At 24.6% G+C, this 24,756-nt stretch overlaps 2 protein-coding genes across 5 annotated transcripts; one reads left to right on the top strand and one right to left on the bottom strand.

Moving 5' to 3' along the window:
* Nucleotides 1-3,221: 3,221 nt before the first annotated feature.
* On the bottom strand, nucleotides 3,222-8,691 carry LOC132926542 (uncharacterized). The gene is made up of 9 exons (XM_060990903.1): nucleotides 8,290-8,691; nucleotides 5,603-5,995; nucleotides 5,264-5,471; nucleotides 4,864-5,182; nucleotides 4,576-4,744; nucleotides 4,053-4,346; nucleotides 3,752-3,979; nucleotides 3,474-3,636; nucleotides 3,222-3,386 (listed from the first exon to the last, which is right to left on the bottom strand). The coding sequence occupies exons 2-9, from the start codon at nucleotides 5,705-5,707 to the stop codon at nucleotides 3,274-3,276; spliced, it is 1,599 nt and encodes a 532-aa protein (XP_060846886.1). The 5' UTR covers nucleotides 5,708-5,995; nucleotides 8,290-8,691; the 3' UTR covers nucleotides 3,222-3,273.
* Nucleotides 8,692-8,866: 175 nt separating this feature from the next.
* LOC132926541 (EH domain-binding protein 1) lies at nucleotides 8,867-23,984 on the top strand. Of its 4 annotated transcripts, none has more exons than XM_060990899.1 (23): nucleotides 8,867-9,094; nucleotides 12,849-12,985; nucleotides 13,408-13,615; nucleotides 14,912-15,093; nucleotides 17,035-17,126; nucleotides 17,220-17,324; nucleotides 17,391-17,505; nucleotides 17,983-18,052; nucleotides 18,159-18,337; nucleotides 18,921-19,096; nucleotides 19,161-19,332; nucleotides 19,409-19,559; nucleotides 19,628-19,698; nucleotides 19,763-19,823; nucleotides 19,884-19,970; nucleotides 20,909-21,016; nucleotides 21,216-21,398; nucleotides 21,475-21,582; nucleotides 21,657-21,777; nucleotides 21,851-21,950; nucleotides 23,082-23,155; nucleotides 23,216-23,330; nucleotides 23,418-23,984. In XM_060990899.1, the coding sequence occupies exons 2-23, from the start codon at nucleotides 12,882-12,884 to the stop codon at nucleotides 23,497-23,499; spliced, it is 2,664 nt and encodes an 887-aa protein (XP_060846882.1). In that variant the 5' UTR covers nucleotides 8,867-9,094; nucleotides 12,849-12,881; the 3' UTR covers nucleotides 23,500-23,984. The 4 variants fall into 4 exon arrangements, with proteins under 4 accessions (XP_060846882.1, XP_060846885.1, XP_060846883.1 ...); XM_060990900.1 differs by lacking the exon at nucleotides 8,867-9,094 and adding an exon at nucleotides 11,598-11,697; XM_060990902.1 differs by lacking the exon at nucleotides 20,909-21,016.
* Nucleotides 23,985-24,756: the final 772 nt, after the last annotated feature.

The following is a 24,756-nucleotide window of genomic DNA, read 5'->3' as shown; positions in this document are numbered from 1 at the left end:
TAACTACATGTAGTATATTTAGGTAGGTAGGTATATTGCTTCACAATGTAAAATATATGTAGGTATTATATAATCTTCTTTTCTTATATGACAATAGTTTATAATATATTCTACATAAAATGTCTGAATTATATAGGTATTAGGTACATTTTACATTTTACTTTTATTTAAGATACTTTATTTTACTTAAATATGGTTGAAATGTATAAACATTAAACATATTCCACAGGGCCACATTTTACTGAAGTTTTTAATAATATAGGTATCTAGTTTATATTGTGCTCCAATATTTGATTATGATTATATTCCTGTCTTCCGTTGATAGTTCGAAGTCTTATTTAAAAATGTCTAATAATTATTAAATATTTTACAGCTATGATTAATTACCTATGTAAACAGTACACGTATATTATACAAAAAAAAGGAAGTCTATAATTAATAATCGTACATTGACCAGTAAAAAGTTAACATTAGACGACTTTAGTTTATACATTATTAACACCTTGTTTACAATTCGACAATTAAACATCCGTCAATTAATATAAACTATTAAGTTCGTTTCCATTATTATCGCTAACATAACTGCAGATCAGATCCACGACATGACAATATGAACCATAGAGCATCTAACTTATTTAAGCATAAAATTGCATTTAAGCTAAAATTATTGTAAACTTTTAAATATTAGTAATAATTACATAACTTGTATGTTATAATTTTAAAAAAAAAAAATTTTAGGCAATGGGGTGATAATAACACAACAATTATCATTGTTAAAAAATGAAAAAGTTGGACGAACTCAGTTATAAATTTATAATACATAATATTACTCATAAATCATAATATATAACTACATGTAGTATATTTAGGTAGGTAGGTATATTGCTTCACAATGTAAAATGTATGAAGGTATTATATAATCTTCTTCTCTTATATGACTATAGTCTATACTCTATATTAATAATTGACGGATGTTTAATTGCCGAATTGTAAACAAGGTGTTAATAATGTATAAGCTAAAGCCGTCGACTCGTCTAATGTTTACTGTTTACTGGTCAATGTACGATTATTTATAGCCTTCCTTTTTTTTTGTATAATATACGCGTATACTGCATAGGTTATATTATAAATGTAGTTATTCAAAAAAAATTTTTACAGAATTAATCACAGCTATATTATATTTAATAATTATTAGACATTTTTAAACAAGACTTCGAACTATCAACGGAAGACAGGAATATAATCATAATCAAATATTGGAGCACAATAAACTAGATATCTATATTATTAAAAACTTCAGTAAAATGTGGCCCTGTGGACTATGTTTAATGTTTATACATTTCAACCATATTTAAGTAAAATAAAGTATCTAGCTGATAATTCAGTATTCAGATTTTTTTTTTTAAAACGATTATAAAAATAAAAGTAAAATGTAAAATGTACCTAATACCTATATAATTCAGACATTTTATGTAGAATATATTATAGACCAGTGGTCGGCAACCGGCGGCCCGCGCGTCTATTGTATACGGCCCGCTTTAAATTTTTTTTTTTTGATAAATAATTTTGAATATAACATTTTTATTTTTGTCTGGCCCGCGAACTCTTATTAATTTATGAATGTGGCCTGGGAGTCCAAAAAGGTTGCCGACCACTGATATAGACTATTTAGTTCGTTTCCATTATTATCGTTATCATAACTGATCAGATCCACGACATACAAAAATTACTCGTCAATAATAAAGAAACGTCTTTTTTCATTGTTTTGAAATGTCGCCATAAACATACTACATATACGAGTAAAAACCTAAATACAAAATACAATGTTGATCCGTATAATCATTAAAAAGCTTATAGGGTAGGTACATCATTGTGTGGTATGGGTACTGGTATCTACCCAATGCTTTTTTTTATTATGTCGTTACACATAATAATATGAAATTTACATCCTATATCCAATAATCACGAGTATATAATATAATCTATATATTATAATAGATTATTATACTACGCATAATAAAAGCTCTAATAAATCTTTAGCTGACCCGTGGTCCACCGCGGCGCTGCCTGTATCCTAAGCCCGTCCAATAGGAACATTAAATTTTTTAAGCCCAGCCCACCGATATAATTTTTTAAGTATTATTATTATTATTATTTCCTTTTTTCATTTTTTTATCATAATAATTTATTATATTATGTTATTATTACGAATTTATGTTTAACACATTGTCCGCGATCCGACGCAGTCGAATTGCCTACCTGGGAGGTTTAGTTACGTTTAAATCGATTTTCCCCGATGATAACTGACTTCACTTAAGTGTTAACACCATTCGACTTACAACACAATACAACATCAGACTTCCGACGTTAGGAGGTATGACAATCTGCCGTAGTCGGATTTCCCAGCTATTTGTCGAGGTGCACCCGTTGAGGACTGATTGCTAGACACTCAGTTACCATTTTCGGTATGCATTTATTATTTTTGAATTAAAAAAAAAACACCGGGCAAGGGTCAACACAGACTTTTACACCAAATGATAACACATTAACTCATAACTCATAAACATGGTAATAGACTTCATCACATGTTTTAATGACCGATATCTAGACACCCGATTACCATTTTCAACCGAATTTCCCGTGAAACGACTTTCACTCGACCACCTCTAAGGCGCCGAAAGCGGCTTCTACAACGCCCGGAATCGAGGCACACCAGCCGCTTAGTTTTTTATAAAAAGATTCACAATAATATGATTAACATAAAACAATACATTTTTAAACTAAATTAGAATTCAAAATAATTGTATAGGTACACCTCGAAATAAAAATTTATAAAATTTATAATATTGAAAATTAATTATTATTTTATTCTCAACATTTATAAAATATTCCAAGATACTGTGAAAAGAAAACATAGTATTCCCTAATCCCTGAAATATTCTCAATTATGCATATATCGCTTATTTTTAACTTGGTTAAATGTTGCTTAATTTTTCAATATTTGAGAACTGCTTAGTAATTACTTCACTATAATAATTTTTACTTTTATTAAATATGAAAATACAAGTATTCAATACTTATACTATATTATACAGTTTATACAGTTTACTTATTACCTACAGTTCGTATAACCGTATAGGACTACCTATTTCCTTTTAATTATTGTATATATTATACGTAAACCGTAAACCATCTGTGGATCGCGAAAAAAAAATTCCATATTATACTGTTATGTTTTTTTTATTAATAATAATGAATTATATGTAAATACAATTATTGTACGAGCTTAAGAAGTTCTTCTCGTTTCAATTTACCGGCTGGAGATCTAGGCACGTCGTCTACGAATATAATACCGCCACGCAGTCTCTCGTAGTCTTTCACTCTATCTGAAAAATATTTACAAAAATCTTGACAACAAGAAACTAAACACATTTCGGCGGGACCTATTATTATCCATGACTGTAGAATCTTACCATTGACATACGATACGAGTACGTCGGGTGCGACATTTTGACCAGATTTGACTTTGACAACTCCTATCAACAAATCTCCGTGAATACTGTATTTTCCCGTCACTCCGGCATCGAGTACGGCAGGATGACTTAACAATACGGTTTCTATGTCGATTGGAGCGATCTATGGACATTTATATAATATATATTATTATGTAAGTATATAATATGTAATAGTGTGATTTTAAGAATATCACACGTTTTTCAATCGAAATTCCAAATTGAATATCTCATCGTACCCTCTGGTCTTTGTAAATCATCATCTCTTTAATTCGACCGACAATGAACAAACAGCAATCGTCCGTATAGTATCCAATATCACCGCTCCTGAACCAACCGTCCTCGTCGTACGAACAAATCGTTTTTTTCATGTCATTGACATATCCCATCATGTTGGACACCGATTTAATACGAATTTCGCCTTCAGTATTTGGGCCAACACATTCGCCAGTTTCCAAGCTAACGACCTAAAAACGATATTTAAAATATAATTATTAATTTATTAATAACCACGACAAACAATTGTTTTATTCGACTAACTTTGATTTTTATACCAGCTGCTGGTCTCCCGACAGATCCGTCTCTGACGGTATCTATATCCGAATCCATCGACCAAACCGCTATAATACCTTGTTCAGATGCACCGTACCCTTGTTTAATCGGTATCCTTCCCTGTAGTAAATTGTTTACTACTGTCTTTTGTAGATCTGCTCGCATCGAAGATCCACCAACTACGCATGTCCTTAAACTCTGTATATTAAACTTGTGGCCATTTGCCATTTGACAGGACATCATTTCATTGATTGTAGCTACACCAGTCATCATAAATGTTGGCTAAATAACACATAAACATAGCTAAATCATATCGTATAATAGGTATGATATATTCTATAACGCACTATTATATTAAATGCGTGTATATATATATATATTATGTATTTGATTTAGCGTTATCTATCTATAACCTAATTATACATATAAAATATATTGTAACTTAAAAAATATAAGCCGTTATTTAATATTTATAGTATAGTAAGAAAAAATAATAGTATTTTCTGCTTACTTTAAATTTTTCTATTGAACCAAGTATTTGTTCAGTGGTTGATTTTGTCGAGAAAAATAGTCTTGGTTTGCCAAAATGAATACCGAGCATCATTAATAAAATTCCCGTGTACCAAAATATAGGAGAAGTGATCATAAATTTATTTTCAATAGGTTCTTCCATTAATGACCTTAAAACATTTAATGTCATAATAGAATCATGCCAAATCACTTAATCACGTTAAATTTTAACAATATTTTTTTTAAACTCATGCACTGATCGACTGACTCATTTAATTTAAATACTCACTGCTTGAATGATATTAAAGCTGATTTCATGGCGTCATCAGACAAATAAATTCCTTTCGGGGTTCCTGTAGTACCACTCGAATATATAATAGCACATGGACCTATTGGATTTTTTGATTTTATCGGACGGACATACAAAATTTCTTCCGCCGCAACAACGATACTCGAATATGTAGTAAAGCCGTCACGAACCATGGTAGAAATCTTCAGTATCGGTTGATGCGTAATATTATTTAAAACATCTGTTATTGTACTTATACTAAGTGTATTACAAAATAATACGCTTGGCTTGGACTCGTCAATGAGCGCTATCAAGACACCTATAAAACATCGTTAATGATAAATAAAACGAAACAAATCAAACTATATAATATTGTACTAAATCAAATCATTACTATTACTTTTTCTTAAGTTGTGATCCAACGCAGCTATAGTTGCTCCGATCAAAATCCCAGCTAACAGAACTACTTGCGCTTCGTACGAGCCATAGTCCGTAATCATCACGACGTCTCCGTGTCCAAAATCATGTTTTTTAAATGCAGTAGCCATTGCCAAAACGTCTTTTTTCAAATTTGGATAACCGTACTCTTTACCGGTAGAACAGTCGATCTGTACATGGATTTGATAAACATTAAAACATATAAATACTAAAATACATAATAGGTATATATTATATTATAAATGTATGTAAAGTACTGTATATGTGATGCGTAAGTATAGTAAAATATCAAATAACTTACACCAAAAAGACCTTCGTTGTTATTCAATTGATCCACGAACATTTCTGCTATTGTTTTATTATGCATAATCACTTTTGGTCCAGATATGTGTATATTGAATGCCATTTTTGCAAACGTTCAAAAAGCTTACTAGTATTAAGTGTACGAGTAACTGTACGAAAATTTGATACAACCTCATATTTATAGACAAACTAATCGCGTGTTTACACATTTTTGGACCCGTGGACCTGTAGTTTTATTATATTTAATACTTTTGCAAATATTATAATCTGTCTATATTTGTTAAGTCATTATACATTTGAAATGATATTTCAGGATAATTAAGTGGAATATTCGCATGTAAAAACTTTTCGAAGGCCAGTGTTTCTATTAATTGTTTGTCGTTCCTCAAATCTAGAAATAAAAATAATTGATAAGCATATATTATATATATATATATATATATATATATATATTCATTATTAATAAGGCACTAAGGCACAATTATTATTGTGCAGTTTAGCAGTTGACACAACAGTACAATACTTTTCATTTAATTAATAATTACTTGTCTAACAATACGGAGTGATTCTTTATCACGAACCACTCATTATTTCAAAAAGTATTCATGTTTTTAAAAATATTTTCTTACATTGTTTCAAGTTGTAAGAAATCAACGTATTTTTAAAAAAAATATATTTCTAAATATTTTTTATCCTTAATTTTTTTACTTTTTTGAATGACAACATAGAGTTTTAATTTCATATTCCAAAGCAGAATAATTTTTTGAGTATTTTAATACATAAAAGTCGAATTTAGGACGAGCAGTTTATGAGTTATACGCATTTAAGTGGTACTGTGCTACCCCGCATAATGTTTGTCCACTACTCCACTTGTCTAAACTTTAAATACGTATAACTCATAAACTACTCACCCTAAATTCGACTTTTATGTATCAAAATACTCAAAAAATTATTCTGCTTTGGAATATGAAATTAAAACTCTATGTTGTCATTCAAAAAAGTAAACAACTTAAAAAAAATTTAGGATAAAAAATATTTAAAAATTTATTTTTTTTAAAAAACGTTGATTTTTTAACAACTTGAAATAATGTTAAAAAATATTTTCAAAAACGTAAATACTTTTTGAAATAATGAGTGATTCATGATAAAAGAATCGCGCTGTACAATAATATAACATTATGTAAATACTAACCTTATTTCTTTTTGATTTTTTTTTTGTACTACGTATTTATCTTTTCGATATTTCAATATAATATTTACATTGTGATTACATTTTTAATGTACCTACATTGTGTATACAAATCGGAATGTGTCGAGTAGGGGGTAGTAAGCTACCTATCTATACATTATTTAAAATACCCTACCATCGAACAAATCGTTAGATATTAAGTATTGATATAGACATATAGTCATAGGAGACGTGAATGTGAATTATATATAGTCTACACTCTACAGTCTACACAGCGTAGACCAACGCACAGTTACAAAATCTAACGTTAAATATATAAAAAATTGCAAACTGAAAAATATTATAATACATATATCAATATATCAGCTCTATGCCTCTATCACCAATATTACCACATATATATATATACATAATATACATAGTAATGGTAGTGATTAATAGTTAATACTAAAGTAAGCAGTTCTCTGTTAATCATTACCATTGTTTTAATTATGCGTGTATATAGATACCTAGTACAAGTCTATAACACTCTGAACTCGATAGTCCATAAATCGCAATCACGCAATATATCTTTACTAGCTGAAATAGACAATATTTTATTATATGTACCTAGGTACTATGTTGTATATATATTATTTATATATTAAATGTTATTTTTTTTTATTCATAGAATAAATGTCAGCGAAGTCTTTGAGTTAGGTTAATCTTTCAAGTACTTACATTAAACGTTTGTTCGAATTTTATCTTATTTACAACAATTTCTAAATCCTAATGAAGTATAATATAGGTATGATTACAGTTTTAATAAAACTTTTTTTTTATAGTTTAAGGTACCTACCTAATTAGGTTACTTATATAATTAATATTTATAATTTAATATAGATATAGGTAATTATATGTTTAATTTCTGATAATCCGGATAGATCATTTCGATAAATTTAGATTCGAATTATTTTGTGGAGAGCGAGAGTAAAAAAAAATGTTTTGCTAAAATTAGATGGGTAACACTTAACAATTACATTTTATTTTCCGGTCACTCAGATAGGTAAAAAGTAAAATACTAATACGAAAATGTGCAAAGTCAACATATAATAACTATACAAATATTATTATCATAAATTATACAGTATTTTATATATATAATAAACAAAGAGTAATGAATATCTAGTAGGTATGTTCAAATATTATACATATTATATACTATCTGCATAAAATGTTATATTAATATTATGTATTAAAATGTTAAAAATATGAAATAAATTATAATTTAAATTTATAACAATAATAAATTGAAACGAAAATTATATGAAAGTAATTGTTTATTACTTTGGTTTTAGTATAGGTAGGCATTTAAAATAATAATTGGTATAAAAATAAAATAATAATACAATTATTAATGATTTTCATACTAAAATAAGTACTGCGGATAGCAGATATATTATATAATAATATAATATATAGGTACATAAATAATAATATGTATCTGTGACAAGTACCTGTTTAATCTATCGATTAATAACATTTTTCAAGCTATAGCGATAGCCAATAATTCCCCTTTATATATTTACAGCCTTACAGGTCTCGTAGACGTGCTTCTGAGGCACCAATATCCTAAACAAATAATTTATTACAATAAGTACTTAAATAATTTGTAAATTTGAATAAGATATTGGCGGGACGCACTGGCCTCGTCTCGTTATATCGCCATGGGTTGAGTAGGTTGAGCAAAAAAATAATTTAAATAAATAAATAATCATCAGTTATATAGGTTGGGCAGGTAGCGTAGTACGACTGTTTACCGCATAGACCTTATACTACATACTTACCTACAACTAGTACCTATACGGTTTACTGTAAATTGTGGGTACCCTTGAAACGATTATTTCACGTTAACGAAGTAATGACTAATCGGGCCTTAGGGGGAGTAGTAATTGACGGTGGAGACAACGGTTGCGTCTCTATTGGCCCTCGGTAGATCAGTTGGCTCTAGTCCCCTTTCGTTTTGCTAATCAATTTTTACATTGTTATCAGTGTCCGTGATTTTCCGTCGAAAATCGAAATTATCTATTTCTTGTTGTCAATACTCATAGGTCACCTCGTAGAAAGATGAATAAATTATAATAACGTTGTTTATCGTCCTTTCCGTAATTCTGCCGTGAAAAAAAATTGTATCGTGATTAAAATACGATGTCGGCTGTGGGTGTGTACATTATAGATCGATGCGATGCTGAATTTATCATATGGCCTGTAACTGACTGGTAGACCAGCAAAAGAACTCTAGAAACAAATCATATTTGCCGAGTAAGTCTCACGCTTTTTATTAAATTGTTGGTAATTTTTTAATAGGTAGGTATATGTGTAATAAAATATCATATCTTTCCTATTCAATTTGTGTCCATTAAACATAGGTAAGCTGTGGGTACCTACAGTTACCAAAATTTAAAGATAATTTAAAATTCTATAAAATATCATTTTTATTACTTACAATACCTACTCAGACTTTTATTACAAAATATAAATACTGAAATTAAGATTTCTATGTATAACATCATTGTATAATACTGACAATTGTAAATTTTGAATAATTAATCAATACCTATTTTTTTATGCTTAAACTAGTAATGAATTAGAAATAATAGCCTAACTTAGGTAGTTTGAAAATAAAACAAAGTTTTTTTATCATTAATTTCATATTATATTTAAATTTTTGTGATTGTACTTCTTTGGAATCGATATTAAAATAATAATGAAAAATTATATTATAAGAAATCAATTCACTTAGGTACTTACTTTATATTTGACATTCTACTTTTTATATTATAATGACTAATTAAGATAATATTATGGAATTTTGTTGAGTGAAATTTGTCTATATTCTAGTATTATTTCTAGAATTAGTTAAATATAATATTGTAATAATTGATACTCAACATGGTTTTGAAATTCTAAAAATTTATAATATAATGTTTTTTTTATTATTATAATTATTGATTAAATTTTAAATTTAAATTAAGAACTACTACAATTTTACCAATATAAAATGTATCTAATTTTAATTATAGAGATAGATTATTTAGCATTTTTTTTTTTTTTTTATAAAAATTAATAAATAGTTTATTGTATACCTGCTATGTACAGTTAAGTATACTCTACACTTATATCATTTACCGAAATTGATAAAATGTTTAGAGAGCCAAACAACATTTTTAGAAAGAACTTTTCATAAGAGCGAGTATAATTTTGCTGTATAGAAATATGATGTAAATATTACATAGACTAAAATTAATAATTTAATATCTTATTACTAAATACTATATAGGGAATGGATTTTTATTAAATAAATATTTTTATGTACTTTGAATATCAAAAAGTTGACTATATTTAATACAATTTTAAATACATTTACATACATTTTCTTAAATATTTCAGTAATAAAGTCTTATTTCTTACATAAATGTACACTTGTTTTTTTGCTTTATCAAGTGGGTATCCCAACAATTATGAAAAATTACATAACATCAATATTTTCAAATTGTTTTTCACACAATAACAATGACAGCAATTCCAAATAAAATATGTTATTACTATAAAACACATTTTTTATTAAAAATGGATAAATGGTATTAAGAAATTAAAAAAAAAAATATTAAATTATGTAATAAATTAAACAGTATTAGATATGTTCTTACTAATGTGTTTTACTAAATATATAATTTTTATCAATTTTAAACAAATATTATTAAATATTTTATTTTTTATACTAAATTCTTTATAAACTCCAGTCCTTATTGATAAAATTTGTGAGTACCAATGCCTGAGTTTGAAAATGTAGACGGTATATAAATAATTGATTGATAAATTAATTATGCGTCTTTTTATTTTTTATAATATATATCATTATTTTTGTGTTATAGGCAAGTATTCAATAAAAAAATGTTACCTAATTAGGTTTTTTTTTACTAAGAGGTCAATTAGATAGCTCACTGTAAATACCTATTTATTTAACTTAGAATGTATATTCTCTGTTATTTAATGTAGATGGTGAAACTCACAGTTTTTTATTTATTAAAATTATGAATATTTTTAAAACTAATTTTATAAATCAGTCCACCCTTAGAACTTTAAGCATATTTAAGGTTTTGTATTTACTTATTGCTGTTTCATTTTAAGATTATGGCTTTAGCAGACAAAGCTACTTTTATACAAATGCCTGTAAAAATCCAAATTCAAATTCCATTATTCCTGTCTATGTTCTATGTATAATATACTTATAAATATTTGCATTATTAATAAAATAATTAGTAAATTATACTTATTGAGTATTATTGAATTAATTTATTACTTAGGTATTTCTTAGTACATTTAATGATAAAATTATAACTTTATATTTTAACATGTTTCAATGATTGTATGAAAACAAATTAATTTGGAATTAAATATATAAAGTATAAGTTATCTATAACTTTAAGATTTAAATGCGCATCCAGAACAGCTATTTATAAATGAATTTGTCAAGTTATTGCCAAATTATTATTGTTATTTTGTTCACATGTATGTGTATTTCGTTTATGATTATTATATTGGTAGATTGCCAACATGTTAGAATATATTGTTCTACTCAACAAATCCTAGAATGTTAAATGCAATTTTAAATATTATTCCTTTTTACAACATAGGTACATTTTTTTTTTTTATTAGTTGTGGCAATTGTATTAAATACTGTTTATATGATTCAACATTATTCAAAGATATGATGAAATAAATTCATTAATAATAATTGAATAAGGTACCTAAAGGTTTAAAATTTTTAAATCAATTACCTAATATAATATAGAAAAATAATAGGATTTAACTTATATGAATAGAACTTTATTTTTGATAAAATCAGATTAAAAATTACAATAGTAAGTTATTGTTTTTTTTTACAACATTTTTAAGTTAGAAACTTAGTAATATACTTTTGTGTGTTAACAATATCTTACATGATTACCTATTTAAGTTTATATGCATATTTGAAATTGATTAACCTCTTTAAGTCATGTATGAATATTTTTATTTTTATACCGTTTTGAATATTAATTGGATAGAAGTATTAGTACTTATATGTTCTAATGAATATTTATCAAACTGAAAATTTAACATTAATGTAAATTTTCTTTTGATCGGTGTTAAAGTTAATTTAATAGTAATACTAAAATTCTAGTAATGCATCATAAATGTATACATAATTGTCAACAACTTTCATACATTTTTAATATAATTTATTTAAATATGTTTATATTTAAAGTCTTTTAATTACAATAAAATATAATTGTATATTATTTCTTTATCCAATAATAATAATAATAATAATAAAACTATAAGAAGCTTTTAGCTTTAATTAGAATATTAAAAGTATTTATTTTTATAATGTAATTAATTATCAAAATTAGTGCTTCTAATTAATCTATTTAGTTTTAATGTATAGTAATTATATTATAACAATATAATATTGATTAGTATTTTACACGGATTAATTTTTGCACTATTAATAATATAATACTTATAATATTGTATCTAATAATAAGGTACTAAAATATCAATCTCAAAATATTTTGTTGATTGTTTAATTTTAATATTTTAATAATTATTATTAAAATAAATTAAATAAGTAACTTACAAAGATGTAGTCAAGGTTAAGAATAATAAAAATAAAATAAAATAAAAAAAATATATATCATGTACAAATAAGTATTTTGTATAAATATTAACTAGAATAATTCTAAATAAATGTTTATCTATGTATAATAAAGAGGAAAATAGAAATTCAGATAAAGAATGTATAATTTATTAGTGGTCAAAGGTCATTTGAGATAATATTAGTTTGGTTCATAATTATTTTATTATTTATTATACATATTTAGTTTTGATAGTACATTTGTGTCACTAACACCTAGGCAACAGCAATGCTCGCTTATCAAATTCTATTAGAATAACTTGTGTTTTTTAATATTTTATTTAAAAAAAATAATTATTATAAAAATTGTTTTATTTTTTAATAATGATGAAATTCAAGTTAAAAAGAAAGATATCCAATGTGTCAATAAACATGGCTTCAGTGTGGAAACGGCTTCAAAGAGTGAATAAAAGAGCAACAAAATTTCAATTTACATTATCATATCATCAAATAATATGTGAAACTACTTCTAAATGGTAAGGGGTTTTTTTATTTTTTTTGTAAAACTAATTTTATAATTCTATTATATGTCTAATATTTTAAGTCATTTTTATATATAATTAAAAATACATTTATTATTAAGTCAAAGTATAAAATTTGACTTATGTTAAAGTAGTGTAATACATTTAAATCAAAGTTAATTTATCTGTATTACATTTTATTTTATACACATTTTACACATTATTTATATTTTATAGGTTTGTTTACTAAGTATTGTTATACTATATAATTTAAAGTTTTAAAAATACAATTTTAGATTTAAACTGCTATTTCATTTTAAAATACTACAATATTATATTATTTTTTCTATATTTATAAAATAAACAATGTTTTGAAATCTTTAATGTGCATCCAAATTATCAATTTTTATGAATTTATTATTACTATATTATTTTAGGACTCCAAACAAATTGGTTGTAGTACTAAGTCGCAGAAGCCGTCGTTTTGTTAGTGAAGCATTACCGTGGGAACCTACAATGAGAGACCCACTAAGAGGAGTAGTAATTTGGCCAGTCCCAGAAAATAAACAGCTATCTGTAACATTATTTAAAGACCCTCGGAGTAATGAGCATGAAGACAAAGAATGGACTTTTGCTATTGAAGATGTAAGTAATAAAGAACAAGGTGTAATGCTATAATGTTATATTTAAAGCAAGATTTCTATATTTATTTAAATATTGTTGATGATGTGATATTTTATTATTATTATTTAACTTGTACACTTTAGTACAACAGTTGAGCATAGTTAAATATTACTTATGTATTTCACAAAAAATAATAATTATCTTTCATTAAGAAGTTTTTTTTTTATTTGACTGCTATTAGAATTGAAGGCCTAGTTTGATTGCCTGTTTGATAGAATTTATTATTTAGGCACTTGTAGTTTATGCCATTTAGAAGTAAGGTGGTTTCTATTCCCAAATAGTTGCTTGCCTAGAGAGATGCTGCCCATTGTCTAGTTTGAACCTACAATGGTGCATATTGAAAGTTCATTCGATTATTCCATTATTAAGTATTAAGAACTGTGTTTCTTATTTATATTGTTTAAAAAGTACGATTTAAAATTGAATTAGTTTTAGTTCAAATTAAATATGTAATTAATAAAGTCATTCTTGTTATGTTCACTTTTTTTTATAAAAGGAATACGTTTGAGTTATTAAATATTAGTGTTCTTATTAATATTTGCTTTAATCTATCGTACAAACTACTTATATAATATAGTTTTAAAATTTTATTGATAGGTATTGTATGATCCATTACTATTAGCAGTAATGAATAATGATCTGGTGAATTGGGAGAGTGGGTAATCAATAGAATTGTTTTCCAAAATCAAAAATTCAAATCCATAACTTAATTTTTTGTTTTTATACAAGTCTTAAAAATACTAAATAATTAAGTATATAAGAGTACTTAAATGAAAGATATAGTAATTTGTTTGAAAAAAAATAATAAAAATAATGTGATGAATGATAATAATCCTTTAGTCATAAATTCATAATTAATGAAATAATATTATCGGGTTATTTTTTCAATCCAGATAATGTTATAACATTGACAATACGTCAACATAATTATTATTATACAGTAAGAGAAACGTGAAATAAATATACTTAAGGTAAAAGTATTTTTATTTTATAAATGTATGTTAAATTGTTAATTATAATTATCTTTTATGTTAGAAAATTTAAATATTTCTGCTTTTAAAGGGAAGTAAAATGATAGCTTTGCCCTTTATCACATTTATCTCATTGATTATTATTATAACATAAATTTCATTAATATACTGCTTGATATAAATGATGACATTCATAAATGATTTGCAAAATAAATAAACATTGCTTACAACCATGTTATTTCCAAATACTTATAATGTATTTTATATTTATATTTTATTTTTGTAGGTGAGTAATTTAGGAAAACATCGACAAATAGCAGTTGCCGTGTTAAATATGAAAAAATATGCTAGTGTAGATTCTACACAAAGCCAAATAACATTAGTATTTAAACCTACTTCAAAAAAAATAACTTCTGCATCTCTTGAAATGACTATAACAAGTGTATTTTTAAGAGAAGGAAAAGCTACGTAAGTTATTTACAATAATTACCATATATTAGATTTAATTAAGTTTCTAAGTTTTTTTAATTTTATTTCTGTTCTAACTACTCTTCTAAGAATTTTTATTGCCTATTGAATATCTCTTCATTTTTTTGCTTTGAGCTATCATTTAACCAAAAGTATTAAGATATTTTTGTGCTATGATCTTTAAAATTCCCAATCAGTATTTAGAACACTAAACTTTTCTCGTATTATTTTTTAATTTACACTATAATTTTATTATATTTCCATAAGGGCTAATCTTATTATTGCAACCTACAAGTTAAAAGATTATTGTTTTATTTTTGTAGTATCTAAAATTTATTTATTTATATGTTTATCTTATTAGTTACAATTAGTGCTCAGAACTTAATAACCTAAACATTTTGAAAACAAAATGCATAAAATGACATAATATAAATGTTAAAAAATGTATATTTTACTATAAGAATTGATAAACATTGTTTTGATACAAATTATAGTTATAAATTAACTAAATAAAACTGTATATTATATACTATAGTTAATTTTTTTTTTATAGGTACTTGAAAAAAAATATACACTACTTTTTATAAAATTTATTTTTTGTTGAATTTCTTGTTATTTCAAACCAGTCCATAGAGCAAAATAACATTCTCTAATTTAATTAAAGTGAAAACTTTAACTTAATCATTTTTATATATTTGTTTTACCTTCCAATTTGTTACTCTGTACAATCAAAGTTTTCTTAATATTTTCAAACAAAAATTAATGGCATTATCTGACAGAAGTGTTTTGTAAATCGAAAAACTTCTCTCTACCTCAACAGATGTGACATGGATGTATTTAAAATATATGATATTATTGATATTCGTATCATCTGGTAAACTATCTAGATTGTTTGTTACATCAATATTTTTGAAATTTTTTGTATTTTAATGTATATTTTTCAAAAAGTTTGAAAATTGTGCTATAATTGACTTTTTCAAGAATATCGGTATGAATAAGACAATCTTTTCTGGTGAATTTAATTGAGAACATTTACAGTATTAAACTCTTCTATGTTAGTAGATTCGTCAATAGAAACCTACATTTTTTTTCTTTTCATGTATTCTAACTTTTTTTTTTAATCTTTTCTCATGATTGGTTTGTCGGGAATATTTTTATTCGTGCATTTTTATCTTTTATCTTTAAAATCTTTAATTTTTATCTATTTTTATCTTTATGCATATATACTTTTTTTTGGTCATTAATGTGTAATGCGAGACACATGTTGTCACAGTAAATTTTCTGTTTGCAACAACCTTCATTTAACTAATTTTGTAAAACAATCCTGTGATCTTTTCCAAATTCATCAATAAATACTATTTAACGTGATTTAATTTTAGGCATTTTAAATGTAAATTTAAAATGAATAATTATGACATAATACAGCACTTTAAACTTTATACAGTAGACACTATTAAACTGGCAATGCTGTCAAACACAAATTTAAATAAAAAACAGAGATACAAATAATGTCAAACACGGGTTTGCAATATCCGATAAATAACATACCTAGTTCGTACCTACCTACAATTTATTAAATAATTGTTGAGTTTGACAACAAAATATAAATATAATGAATATATGTTTATATCGATAAGTTAATCGCAACTGAATGTGTTACAATAAAGTAACTTTCAACAAGAAAAAGTTGATATTTATAAAATAAAAGAGTAGAAAAATGAATAAAATTGATAATAAATATTAAAAAATGATAAGCATAACATTTCCTAAAAATTCAAAATAAAAATTGTACTATTAGATTCTATATTTCATGAATCAAATTTCTGTAGATACGAGAAAAAAATAATGCAAATATATCAAATTGTGGGCTCTTGTTATAACTTATCAAAATCTAATATAGTAATATGTAGATACTTAATCTTGTTTTTATATTTTTTTTAGTGATGAGGATATGATGAGTATGGCTAGTCTTCTTAGTACAAATAATAGTGATATTGCCCCCCTTGAAGATTTTGACGAAGAAGATATTGAAGGTAGTTTATTATTTAGTTATTTTTTGATCTTAATGTGTATAAATATACATAAAAATATATTTATTTAATCTTATTATTTTAATGTTTTTCCAGATTCTTCATTTAAACAAGATATGAACAATGTATCATTTATGACTAACAAAATTGAACTTTTAACAAATAGTTTAAGTGATCCTGAAATTATCGATAGTTCTGTTGGTAGGTTGTCTGTTTTAATAGTGTTTTAATAAAGAAGTAAACTATTTTATTTGTTTGTCTTACTAGGAAATGATTTTTCACAACAAGAAGATTTGTCAGAGAATACTAAACATTTCAATTTATCAATCAGCGATAATTCAAATTCTGAAAATAATTCTACTTATAATAATCTTTCATACATGTAAGACAATATACAAAATACAAATGTATATTATTTAGATAATAATTATTATTGTACTATACGGTGAGCAAAAAAGTAGACTAAAATTTTGCGTGGTATTCCCTACCCTAGTGGAGAGGAATTCTCCACTAACTGAAACTTTAAATTCTTAAAACTCGAAAACTATTTGTCCAAATTTCAGTTTTTATCTATTGAAATACTTTGAACAATATTTTGCTCAAAAATATTAATTAAAATTTGTTTTCATTCAAAAAAGTATAAAATTAAAAAATATTGTTTTATTTATTTAAAACAAATATTTTTTGAAATAATGAGTGTTCGATTAAAGAATTATCGTGTATAGTTCTATATAATAAACTATATAGCAGATACTATAATTCCTTATAGTAATTTAAAAACTACATACATTCTTAAAAAAATTTAAAGTACATAAAAAACAAATTTTACTAATTAGTTTTTTTTATGTATTTTATAAAGAAATAATTCTGGTTCTGGAGAAGGTATAAAGAACACTCGACCATCATTAAAACCATTAAACTTAAAAGATGTAAGTGAAATAATAATTTTTAAAAATTATGTTAATTTATCATTATCAATTACTTTGTTGTAAATATTTTAACTGCATTGTTATTTATTATATCTTTTTTTTTCAGGTCCATACTGATAATTCTTCTAAGGGTACCGAAACTACTACACCTGGTCAAGATCTACTTGAATGGTGTAAAGACATAACCAAAGGATATCCTGGTGTAAAAGTTACCAATCTTACAACTTCTTGGAGAAATGGCCTTGCTTTTTGCGCTATAATTCATTACTTTCGCCCTGATATTCTGTAAGATAATTTAAAATTATTTGTTTTCTGTTTTTACGCAACAATAATCATGATTCATGAACATTAAAAGATCTACAGCAAACAATGTCAACAGACATTTAAAAGATTCTACATAAAAATTGTTAAAAATGTCTTAAAAAAGATGTGCATGTTTAAGAATTAAAAGACATTTCAATCTATTTTTAAAGTTATAACTTTAATATCACTTTTAATTATAACATGCAAATATAATCTTTTCCATACATTTATTTGGTGTAAGCAGAACTTAAGATCAATTTATTTTTATGGAACTTAAGTATTTACTTAAAATAATTGAGATATTTTATCTGAAAAATTAAACTTAAATTTTTAACCAACACAAATACATTTATTATTATTATTATTAGTAGTAGTAGTAGTAATAGTAGTACATCTACTAAATTTTTCTAGCAAAATATTATTTTTGGTAAAAATTGTAGATTTTTGTCTTAATAAATTTTAATTTCTTTGACAGTACTGTTTAAAGAAAAGCTTATTATTATTAAATTTATATTTACCCATTAAAAAAAATTGTTTTATAACTGTATGTTTGCTAAAATTTCAGTGAATTTGATGCGCTAAAACCACACGATATTAGAGGAAACTGTAAAGCTGCATTTGATGCCGGAGAACAATTGGGCATATCCCGTGTTATTGAACCTTCTGATATGGGTGTTCTTACAATTCCCGATAAATTAGCTGTTATGACATATTTATATCAATTAAGAGCTCATTTTACTGGTAAAAAATAATAGATGGTTTTTAAACACAACTATGTATTAATACTAATTTAAATTTGTTTTAGGACATGAGTTAGAAGTTCAGCAAATTGGTAAAACAGCAGACGAATCGTCATATATGATTGGCCGATTTAATAATCCTGATAGAGATATATCTTTTAAATTATTTGAAAAAGAGATTTTTAGAACTAATGATTCTAATGATAAAGACCAAAATTCATTTGGAAATAATAAAAAGTAAGATATTTGGACAAAAAAATATTTTTTTATTCGCAGATTCACTAACAAACTATCATAATATACTATTTTTTAGTAAAAAAGATAATGTTATCGATGATCTGAATAATGGCTATTCCTCAATAACATCTACAAAAGATAACATAACAGATAAAATTTTAAATGGATCAAAAAGTATTTTTGATAAAGTATTATCTCCATCTAAAGAAAAATTATCTTTTCCAAAGGTATATTTAAATATTTTTACAATTTCATCCCACACACAATGTATTTAAAATTTGAAACATTTTAACAGGGGAAATCGTCAAAATCATCTCAGATAACTAAGAGGCAACTTACTGATCCTTTAACTTCTGATGATGACACGTATGATAATACTAAATTATTCATTAAAAATATAAATTTATTAATTTTATATTAAAAATTTCAGCTTATCTCTAGATTCTAGTGAAAGAAGTAAAAAATTAACAAGATCTCTATCAACTATTGAGGTATTAAGTTTTATTTGTAACAACAATATTTAAATTTAAATATGATTGCGTTTTATTTAGAGCTTAAAAAGTTCAAGTTCAGGTGACAAAGTTAGTGAACCAAAGTCATTACAGGAAACCTATAAAAACCATGTTTCTTCTAAACAGGTATATTATTCTACATGTATTATAAAAAATATATTTTATATTAAATAACAATTTTATGTTTGCTTATTATTTGTCTTTTAAATAACATTTATTTTAAAGGTTTAATTATAATTTTTGATTGATAGATAATATCACTACAAAATATACAGTATTTTTACACATACACATTTTATTATAAATATAAATTAATTTATGTTAAATTAAATGTAATTTATTTACATAAATTACCTAGTTTCTCTTTGATATAATTATGTAAGTTCAAATTATTAATTCAAAAACAATTTTAAAGTTTTTCTTTTCAACATGGTTATATTTGGTTATACAAAGTTACACGTGGTTGATATTTTGAAAAACTTCTATAATTAATAATAATACAATAATACTCGATTTGGTCAATGTTTAGCAAAATTAGATTAGTTTAATAACCTACTTAACATGTAAGTCACAATTTAAACAAAAACATTAATGGCAATTTATTTTACATTGACTTTAAAAATATAAGTATTAAGATGCATTAGTACGAAGAAATCATAAAAATATTCATTAATATACCTTAAGCCATTACATATGTAAAATAAGATTTTATATTTGTGTAACACAAAACAAATTTTGGCCAAATCCATTTTCTTATATGATTTAGCAAAATAAGCATGCAAATGCATTAAATTCACAACCTTGATAATTATTCTTCAAAGCTTACAAAGTATAACATTTTATCTAAAAGTAAGTTTCAGCACTCGTATTCAGTATTTTAAATGAATAAAATCCCTTGGTGTTCACAATGCGTTACTTTTCTTAAATAATATATTTTTTAGAATACTTAACATTTAAAATTATTAAGATTCCTGTATTAATGATAAATTTTGTTAATTACTAATTAATTATAGTTGTTATTAATATGATTGAGAGTTGCATGATTTTTATTTGTATGTGTGTAGAAAATAACAACTAATCGTCACATTGAGCTTAGAGAAAGAGCTCGTCAGCTTGTAGAACAAGCTCGCCGAGAAGCCGCTAGACGATCTGTACCTCAAATACCTAGTCAGGTTGGTGTAAATAACATTGTTTTTTTTTTTTATCCATTGCATATATTTGAATGCTTTAAAACATTTTTGTTTTAAATAAATATAAAAGTATGTGGTTTTATAAAATTAAAATTAAGTCCAAAAAATAAAAAAATAAATATGTATCAACTTTGTTAACTTTCAACTCTATTTAACACGGTATGTCATTTATTTTTCTTAGAATGAAGAAGAAAGGCAGCAACAGTTAAGAGATCGTGCTAAAAAATTAATAGCTGAAGCGCGTAAAAATATTAATGTTTCAACCTCATCATCTCCAATTACAAGTCTAAATAATGGAAGTGCTAGAAGTTCAGTATCTCCAGTTTCAGATAGATCTCAAACTAGTTTGTTCAACCTTGACAAGGTATAATTTATAATTATAACTATTAAAAATATTAATCATTATAATATTTTATAATTCCTTATATATATTTGAATAGTCATATGAGTCCAGTAAAAATAGCAGTAATTTAGCTTTGGACTCAAGTAGTCCTCAAAAACTGCAATCTTTCACATCTCTATTGGATGCAAGTTCTGTATCAAAAGATGTAAGATATAAAATAAAATATTGCTTACACTGATTTCAAATCCAATGATTTTTCTTATCATAATATGTTAATAGAGTTTTAAGAATGAAATCAATTACATTCAAAATGAAATGGAATCTTTAGAACGTGAACAAAAACAAATTGATTGCCAAGCAGATGAATTGGAAGTAGAACTAAGACGAGTTATGAATACAGGTAAAGAAACAAAACATATTTATAAATTTAAAATTATGTTAGATGATTGACATTGTTTTTTTATTCTCTATAGGAAATGATCGAGAACGGGAAGAGTTTCTGATGACAGAATGGTTTACACTTGTAAACAAAAAAAATGCATTATTACGTCGCCAAATGCAGTTAAACATTTTGTAAGTAGTCCTGAATAAAGTTAATCTTAAATTATATACCTATTTAATTAATAATAGGATTTTAATATCTTATAATATTACTTCAATACATATCAGTAATCATGATTAATATTTAAAAAAAAATGTTCATTTGGATAAATATTTGGGCCAAAGGGAGTCAATTTTTTTTTTTAAAGTTAAGATATAAACAATAAATTTATTAAAAAATTTAATTAAAAAATGTAATTATGCATATGAAATAAAATATATGTTAAAATTAGTCTTTAATCCATTATTCTATAATTTAACATAAATATGTAATCAACATATTTACAATAAAATCAAACAATTAATTTATCTCAATAATGTATTAAATAACTAATTCTTACATACAATTGCAGATGGTAAATTGTTAAAATATTTACATTATTAATTAAAGGGTAGAAAAATCATTAATATTACATTGAATATAAATTATAAACATGATATTATAATATTAATATTAGATAAAATTGAATTTAATGAATTAATGGCATATCCAACTAAGTATATATTTTATTTAAAACAGTTGCATTTGTTATTAAATTGTGTGCAACGTGCAAATCCTTGGTAAAACTAATTTCTCTATTTCAATTTTAAAACTTCTAAGTACGTTCAGATAACATAGAAAATTGAAACATAAATATGTTTTAGGGGTGTTTGAAATGAAATTATTATAAAATTATAACATTTTTTACTTTCTCCGGAACTTATTAGTTATTATATAATAATTAATAACCATATAGTTTATACAAAAAAAATATTTTTTTCTCTAAATTAAATTATCTACAGACCAGCAATTAAAAAAAAGAAGACATTATTAACCAAAATGTTAATATTTATAATGTTTGTTAAATCAATTAATACTTTAAATTATTAAAGATATTGTGTAAATACAATAGATATTTTAAATATTCATTATTAATATATAATATATAATGGTGATCAAATTGATTTTTAATAGATAACAATTTTTAACATTATTTTATTTTTAATTGGGGATTTCTATTTAATAATTATAATTTGTATAATTTAGATAGTTATTAACTATGTTATTGAATTAATTTTGAATAAGTTTCTAAACAATGAACTATGTGATTACTTGTTTTATAGAGAAAAAGAAGATGATTTAGAAAGAAGATACCAATTACTTATAGGAGAACTTAGAAGTATAATTGCAATTGAAGGTATGATTTATCTAACATTCAGTAAAAATGGTTCAAGTAAAAAATGTTATTAATTTCTAGATTGGCAAAAGACAGAAGAGCAAAAACGTCGTGAGACTTTATTATTAGCAGAACTAGTAACTATTGTGAATAAACGAGATGAGTTAGTACATCATTTAGATTCTCAAGAAAGGGCGTAAGTAATTTTTATAATATTTTAAGAGATTTAGTAATTGAAATGTATGAATAAAATAATATTAAAAATGTATTTTCTCATTTACAGAATTGAAGAAGATGATAAAATTGTGAGGGATCTCAATAGATCTGGTCTGATTCATCAAAATAAAAACTGTGTTATCCAGTAATACATATTATATACGAATAATTATTAATTATTTTAAGCAATGAATTCTTATATCTTGTGAAAATTGTTATATTTTGCAATTTAATTCTTTAAAATCTTTAGTTTTTTTTTTATCTTTGATTTACCTATGTTTAAGTATTTATTGTTTTTATTAAGTATACTGTATACTATTATCTTTGGAATAACTTACTTATTACTGTGAATTGATTTATTTGAACTGCACCAATTTCTGTTTGATGTTTTAGAATAGTTTTTATGATATTCTTGTGACATTTAGAATATTTTTTTTTAGCAAACATTGAGTTTGGGTATATTTTTGTTAAAGAACAAATAATGCTAGTTTAACATTTTTAAACATCGAAAAAACTCATAATACGTTCATACATATTTTGACATCTTAATCATTTATGTGAATTATACTTCTACTTACATCAAATGATTCATAATATTTTTTGTTATTGTTTTCAATAAATTAATATAGCTTAAGTTTATTAAAATTATCTAGTCAGTAGTCCTATTTGATTTGATTTAAATTATAGCCATTTAATGTCGTTTAGTTTTAATTTTTATTCAGTCAAATTTGATGAATGAGGTTTGCTCAATGATGTATTTTTATTTTATACTTAATTACTAACAATCCATGATTTTCTGTAATACGACTTTTTTTTTTTACCATTACTTATACATATTATACTATGTTCGTTATAATAACTGAGTATTGTGTAACATTTTTGTCTAACTATAGTTTCCTAAAATCAGTAAAAGCTTTATTTTGGTCAAATATTTATTTCAAAAAGACTGCATTTGTTAAAAGTGATTCCAAATCACATTTTAAAGTTATTTTAATTAAATTAAATAATAGTAGGTAAAATATTATTTATTCTTCACATTTTTTAATTGATAAAGAATGTTTCTGGTTTGATTTTAATTAATGCAATTTTTGTGCAGTAGTCATTTTTTCTACTGAACACAGTGGCGCCGAACTAATATGTCATATGAAGCAATCGCTTAATTTCTTAAATAGGTGAGTGGTTGCGTACAGATGAGTTCTTGGGATTAACAAGTTAATAAAGTTAAATAAGGTGTTATGTATATATTATAATTGTTACCTGATAGCAATTATAGATTTCGCTTCACAAAAAAAAGTCCGAGTTCAGTGCCACTGACTGAACAATATGTGTTAGAGGGTTGTATCCAAAATCGTTTTAGTATTAAATAATTGGAAAATTTAATTAATTAATATTCTATTTAATTATGA

This window comes from Rhopalosiphum padi, chromosome 3 (genome assembly GCF_020882245.1).
Source record: "Rhopalosiphum padi isolate XX-2018 chromosome 3, ASM2088224v1, whole genome shotgun sequence".
Classification (NCBI taxonomy): domain Eukaryota; kingdom Metazoa; phylum Arthropoda; class Insecta; order Hemiptera; family Aphididae; genus Rhopalosiphum; species Rhopalosiphum padi.
The sequence above is the reverse complement of the archived record's forward strand: the minus strand, read 5'-3'. Positions and strand labels throughout refer to the sequence as shown.

Bases quoted from the DNA above. Each gene is read 5' to 3' on its own strand.
- LOC132926542 (XM_060990903.1), bottom strand. From the start codon at position 5,707: ATGGCATTCAATATACACATATCTGGACCAAAAGTGATTATGCATAAT. The intron at 3,980-4,052 runs GTTAGTCGAATA...TATCGTTTTTAG, and splicing joins CAGCTGGTATAAAAATCAAA to GTCGTTAGCTTGGAAACTGG. The intron at 3,637-3,751 runs GTACGATGAGAT...AAATGTCCATAG, and splicing joins TGATTTACAAAGACCAGAGG to ATCGCTCCAATCGACATAGA.
- LOC132926541 (XM_060990898.1), top strand. From the start codon at position 12,834: ATGATGAAATTCAAGTTAAAAAGAAAGATATCCAATGTGTCAATAAAC. The intron at 21,583-21,656 runs GTAAGATATAAA...ATATGTTAATAG, and splicing joins CAAGTTCTGTATCAAAAGAT to AGTTTTAAGAATGAAATCAA. The intron at 23,331-23,417 runs GTAAGTAATTTT...TCTCATTTACAG, and splicing joins TTAGATTCTCAAGAAAGGGC to AATTGAAGAAGATGATAAAA.